General features: G+C 40.0%; 1 protein-coding gene across 3 annotated transcripts in view; it reads right to left on the bottom strand.

Annotated features, from left to right (window-relative positions):
• Positions 1–3,326: 3,326 nt before the first annotated feature.
• Sv2b (synaptic vesicle glycoprotein 2B) overlaps positions 3,327–6,805 on the bottom strand; it is a 60,804-nt gene continuing 57,325 nt past the window's right edge. For all 3 annotated transcript variants that reach the window (XM_077799836.1, XM_077799837.1, XM_077799838.1), the window contains 2 exons: positions 5,941–6,100; positions 3,327–3,510 (listed from right to left, as the gene is read on the bottom strand). In XM_077799836.1, coding sequence (XP_077655962.1) covers positions 3,327–3,510; positions 5,941–6,100 — 344 coding nt within the window. The remainder of the gene's footprint in view (positions 3,511–5,940; positions 6,101–6,805) is intronic.

The raw sequence follows: 6,805 nt of genomic DNA, 5'->3' as shown, positions 1-6,805 counted from the left end.
CCTGCCAGCTATAAGGTCCCTGCACTTTGTGTTAAGACATATTTAATACCCATCGTGCCTGCTCACTGTAAGTAGAATAAATCAGAGGGCAGGAATTGTGACCAGCGTTTTTACCCTAACCTCAGGCCATAGCAAGAGATGGGCACAGGAGTATTTGCAGAGAGAGTGAATGAGTGAGTGAAAGAAGGAAGGAATGGCTAAGAAGATGGATAAATACTAACCTTTTCATGTTTACACTGATCCTTCACATCTTCTACCTTAAACAGCCCAGTGGATAGTCAACAATGGTCTCAGGTAAGTGTTGGTCACATGGTCTCACTATCAAAACACTGTGGGAGGCTCTATAGTGAGACATCGGTGACTGGGGGGATTAGTTCAGAAACTAAGAAAGCAGCAGCATAGGACCTTGTAGCCCACTACTAGCCCACATCACATGTGGCCACAGTGTCTCCATTTCACCTCTCAAGTACCCTGTGCACAAATAAGAAAATGATTCAGCTAATTTAGGAGTACAGAAAAGACCTTAGTGCCTGGAAACAATCTCTAACCCCAGTTCTTAAAGATTTTATTAGTTATTTTTATTATTTTTTTTTCATGAAGTAACATATACCAGGGAACTCTGGGAGTGGAGTTATTTATTACATGACCTCAAGATAAGACGCTACAAACTTCACATATAGGCACACCTCTTTCACTAATTATGTTTAATAAAACAAAAGATCAAAAATCAACATCAGGAGATGTCACAATACAGTTGAGACTGTTGAAAGAAACTACTCCCAAACTGGGCATCATTAAATGCATCACGAACCATGAAGGGATTTGCTCAATGAAAGAACACATCGTCCCTCTGCCCCTCCATGGATGCCGTCAGGAGTTTCTCAGGGTAAAACACAAAATGAAAAAGAAATGGATGGTCAGGAAAGCTGTGCATTATCCCCCAAGGTCCTGCCACGGAGACTATTTTTAAAGACACATTAATCTCAGCAGTACTGACAGCTTGTGAGAAGTGGCCAGGTCCCAGTGCCAGGCAAACTCTCCAGGGGGAAAGCCTTCACCAATGCCCACATGATGAATGGAATGGGAGTCACACTTGGTTGGTTAGGTAGTTGGTTTAAGGAGCCATCAAGATAATTCTGAAGTTGAGTCCAGGAAACCAACTGGAGTTAACCCATGAATTATTGCAGCCACCCTGCACTCAAAAGTTAATCATAATTTAAATTTACAAGAGCCATCTTCACTAGAAAAGCAAGCTCTGTCTTGTACATTTCTTAAGTGGTTGCTGCTCATTCAATTGTACTATCCATTGAAGAACAATGTTACAAGGGATGTGGTAATCCTGGATCTATGCAATTCTCTTTTATGATGCTAGCCACTGTATTTCATATCACAAGAATACGGAAAGTATATTACAGCTATATTACATAGAGTCTGTCATTATCGACTTAGCATTACGTTAGTTAACTCCTATAAAACACTGAGAGAAATGTTAATACATGATGGTATATTTACAGATATATATGTACAGTTGGGGGGTTTGGGATGTCAAATCAGACTTGGTCTTCCTTACCCCGACACACACACACAAAGGTGGAATAAATAAAGAGGTGGGGATACGAGAAGCAGAGTAAATATTTTAACCATTAAAACTGATCTCAAATTGAAGGTGGAAAGGTGTCATAAAATTTACTCCTTCCCCCTGTTGACCTGTTAATGGAGAGAATTTCAGAAATATGACCTGAAGCTAGGGCAGGATGTAAGCATTTTTGGAAGAAACATTCAACACCATTATCATTCTGTATTAATTTTTGGAGCTTTCTGATAGGCAAAGTGAAGCCCTTTGCAGCAAATCAGAGAACTAGTTCTTGCAGATTGCCACTCACCCAGCCTGGGCACATTCACCTTCAGTGGTAGGAACTCCCTATGGGGCTCACTGCCGCTTTTGCTGCTAGGCAATTCTGACTATTAAAACAAAATTATTCCTTTTTCTTGGAGGCAGGTCTTCAGTCTATTGCTGACCTTTGCCAGACAGGTTGGTCCTCCTCACCTCACCCACTCTCTTCTTATGTCCCAAACTGGAATTTCGTCTTAGAGCACTGAAGGAAAATACATGGGACTCCACTGTATTCCCTGACTGCCAGGCTAGTGGCCTGTGTTTCAAAAGCCTCAAACCAGAACATGAAGTATGTCTCATGGGACCTGATCATTGTAACAAATATGGATCCTGTTTTACTGCTAAGCAAACAGAAAGAGTTCACACTTGGGAGAACTGTGGCTATGTTTCCTTATCCCTGAACTCCCCATGTTATTTGATTCTTGCCTATAAAGAAAGTGCCAGAGGCCAAGGAAAACATCTTATGTTGTTTCTGGTTGAAAAGCCAAGTCAAAGACCAGTACTGAAGATGGTAAGCTTCAGCTTCACAGGTCATCTGTGTAGAAGAAAAATGTAACCTCTCTACCCACAGGAAGAAAAGTGCCTGGACTAAATGAAACCGCACTTAATTTGCTAAGTGCATCCTCTGAACAGCAGGTTAAATGGCTATAAGAAATTGTGCTTGCATTTTATTTGATTGCACCCAATTTCCTGGGACCTCAAACACCAAGTTCTCCCAAAATATGGCTAAAATGCTGGCAATATTTGCAAATAAACCCAAAGACAGTTATATACAAACTTAGTTTACAGAATACTCATCCTGTTAAGTTTCTTCAAATAGCAAAACAGCAATAAATGTCATTCTTAAATGTATCACCTAGTCATCATGGAAAGCTGAGGACGCTTAGCAAAGCTGATCTCTATAGATAGTGCTTAAATATTTGGTTTTGTATATCAGAGTATCTTCAATGCTATTGTGCCAATTTTCAAATGGAAAATATGTTCGTTCGGTGATACCTTTGAATGTAAAAATATGTGATCTCCCTAACTTCTAGGCAAGTTAATTCATTAGGTCATTGATCTCCTGGAAGCTTTATGTTTCTCAACCTCAAATTCATTTTGAAATGCAAATAAGTTCTTGCACCTCGCTTAGGGAAATGCAGTCTTTGCTTAGGTATGTACTCACTGAAGGGTCCTCCCTCTACCTTGGGCTGGGGAAACCTGAGGCCAAGTACACAGCTCTGGGATCCTAAGAGTGGCTCAGGGCACCCCAAATCAGTCACCTGAGTAACAAACATATTGACAACCGAAGTGGGTCCTAAACTAGGGATCTCAAAATCAACTTCTCCTGCGCTATCCAAGGTGTCCTGTGGACAATGACAGGTAGGAGATGTGGCTGCATTTTAGTGTCCTGGACAAGATTCTTTTGATCTCTCCTTTCCCCATAGGTTGTTCACATCAGGACCTGTTCTCGAGTCTCTGGCAGTCGAAGGGCAATCAGGCCACCCCCAACCAGAGAAGCAGCAGCCAGAAGGATTGGGACCACTTTGGTTATCCCAACAAAAGAAGCAAAGATGGTGTTTCCCAGGATGGCGCCAAATCTGCATAGTCCATTGAGGATGCCAAAGGCTGTTGCCCTGCAAAAGAAAAGGAAAGGAAAGAATTCTGAAATTCTGCACCTTTTTAGATAAATGAAACAGGGTTCTTTTTCTTGAGTCGGGGGGGGGGGTGGTGGGGGCAGTTTTTTCCTAAATATAAAATTAGCACATTCTCAATTAATCAAATTTGGAAATACAGAATATAAAGATACGAGGATATTTAAGGCAATCACAATGATTAATGTTTTGAATTATTGCCTTCAAGTTTTTTTCCTTCTCTTTTCAAATATATCTGTTCTTAAAATACTTACAGTTAGTACTTGCTTGTTGCAAAAATAATAAAGACATATGCAAAACAGAAAGTGTAATGTTCCCCCTAAGTAACACCTCCTTGTGGCAGACTGCTAGTTGTCCCTCCATATAGTTCTTCAAATGTAAGACTACATTTCCCAGAATCCCTTGGTGCTGACTGTAGTCATGTAACTTAGTTCTAGCCAATGGGTTGTAAATACAAATGGTACCTACTAAGACACTTCCTTAAGAAAGCTCGTGATCAGGCTTTCTGCTTTCTTCTTTGTCTTGTTTCCTTCTATCCTACTTCCTAAAACATAGATGGTCTCATCATAGACCACAATTAAGTCTAGACAAGGAAGAACAACATAGAAAGAGCCTAAACTGCCTGCTGTAGTTTTCTACAAAAGAAAAAAATGAAATGCCTACCTCCTTGGAAAGCCATGAAGTTTTGGAGTTTATCACCTAATCCTAGTTACTGTCCCTCAATCACACTTCCAAATGATAACTATGATTCACCATTTATCCTGCCATGACCTCATCTATACACAGACACAATGTTCCCAACACCATTGCTCCCCAACTGAAGTAAAATATTTTTATACCAGAATTTAAGAATGTGGTTATATTTTTGTACTCACAATTCCTTTTTATATTTGTCTATAATTGAAAAACTCTTTACCTTTATAATCACTAGCACCTAATCCCAGTATTTTTGTTTTCAGCATTTTCCTGTATATTTATTTTCACATGTGCTTTTCTAAATAAAATTCAGAATATTTTTTTCAAGATCCCAGAGGAAATAAATCTCATTGAATTCTGAAATACTCTCATAAGTTAGAGAAAAACTAAATAAAATTTGACATTTTCATGAGATTAAATCATCTTATACATAATGAGTTATATCTTGACATTTATTTAAGTCTCCTTTTACCTCTTTGTAAGTTTTACGGTTATTATAGTTTTATTCCTATGAGTGTTTCAAATTGATTTCTAGGTGTTTTATTACAAATGGACTTCAATTCCTTTTTATTTTTTTATTTATTTTATTTATTTATTTATTTATTTATTTGGTACTGGGGATTATAAACCCCAGTACTTTAACCACTGAGTTATATCCCCAGCCCTTATTTATTTATTTATTGAGATGGTCTCACTAAGTTGCTGAGGTTCTTACTGGCCTTGAACTTGCCACCCTCCTGCCTTAGTCTCCCAACTTGCTGAGATTACAGGTGAGCCACCACACTCAGCTTCAGTTACATTTTTAACTTGTTTTGATACATTTTAAAACCTGTAAGCCATTAAAGTAGTTTTATTGCTGACCACCAGACCAGTATTACTTTCTTGTTTCTAGTTGTTTCTCTTCAGTCTCCTAGAAATAAAATTACATCCCATTCAAATAACGATCAATTTTTTTCTTCTTCTTCTTCTTTTTTGGAGGGGGGGACTTAGTGTAGCTACCCAAATCCCATCTTCTCTGTCACTAATTTGGGGAATATTATTAAGGTTTTTTTGTTTTGTTTGTTTGTTTGGTTGGTTTTGTTTTTAGAAATCCATTTACCCACCTTCCACACTCCTTCACATTCTTTTTTAGCCACAGGGCCACTTATCTTCACCTTAAAATTCACAATTCCCCCTCCACGTGGAGAAACAACTACCAAGTAATGGCCTTGACCCTGTGCCTTTAAACTAGGCCTTTTCCCATGTGGCTTGTACAAAATAAAAGTAAACCCTGGGCTTCTCTAACATATTCTCTGCAAATGCCCTGGAACTTCATCCTTCATCCCCACCTTTATTTCACTCCCCAGCCCCACGCCAACCCTTGGTTTTCTAGTTCACCTTTTCCCTTTATCTCCTGTGGGCAGGCTTGTTCTCACCTCCCTTGAGGATTGCATGACACAGGTTTTGCTAATTGTTCAATATTAATCCTCTGCCTAGATGTAGCTAGATCTTGTCTTTTACCTTTTGACCACCCACCCCATCCTATGGAGCCACAGACTGCCCACTTCAGGGCCTTGCCAACCCCTATGCAGAGAAACTCAATAACCTAGAATATATTTGGTGCATGGAGCACAAGAAAGACCAAGATAGCCAGGCACTTTGCAAGATTTAGTGGGCAGGTGAACTTCTAGCTAAAGAAGTCCAACAAGTCCAAAGGAAATCCCAGGAAGGACTGACCTCTGGTTGGTGGGATACAGCTCCACTGTAATCACATCCAGAGCATTCCAGGCCGCAATGCTGGTCCCGCAGAACAGGCATTGCCAGCCAATCATTGCAGACTCACTATTGCCAAAAAACAGGAAGAAGCAGCAGACTGCTGAGATTAGCATGGAGCCACCTGAGGAGAGAGGTCAAGAGCAGAAAGAAACATGAAACTTCATGGCTCAAACAAGACTGTCACCCACAGGTTCTGTCCTGTCTCCCATTTCACACCTAATGGGACAAGTTACCTGAAGTATGAGGTCCATCCTCCACATGGAGAGAATATAGCCTGAATCCCCCTCCATGGTACCCCAGCCATGGGATCAGAGGCTTCTGCATGGGTCACCAGAGTTTACCTCCAGGAAAGATTTTGAAATTGCCACTCTATGGTACTGTTCAGTCCAAAAGAGTTGGGGGTGGTGGAGATGGAGGTATTTGTTGAGAATACACTAAGTGCCAGACACTGTTCAAGGTGCTCGAGAGACACAAAGATCAGTTTAAAAAAGGAAAAAAAAAAAAAAAAGCTCCATTCTGAATTTGCAATCAATATGTCAAACAGACACCTGCCCAGGTTCTCACAGCTCTATTTACAATAGAAAAGATACAGAATCCATCTAAATACCCAGCAACAGATGAGTGGATAATACATATACATAATGCATATGCATCATGGAGTATCATTCAGCCCTTTAAAGGAGAGGAAAACCCTGTCATTTACAGCAATACAGATGGAACTGGAGGCCATTATGTTGAGTGAAATAACACAGGAAGACAAATACCACAGGATCTCACTCACATGTGGAACCTAAAAAAGTGGAACTCAGAAAGTAGCATAGTGGTT

This window comes from Urocitellus parryii, chromosome 6, assembly GCF_045843805.1.
Source record: "Urocitellus parryii isolate mUroPar1 chromosome 6, mUroPar1.hap1, whole genome shotgun sequence".
NCBI classification, from domain to species: Eukaryota; Metazoa; Chordata; class Mammalia; order Rodentia; family Sciuridae; genus Urocitellus; species Urocitellus parryii.
Note: the sequence above shows the minus strand (reverse complement) of the source record. Positions and strands in the feature narration are given on the sequence as shown.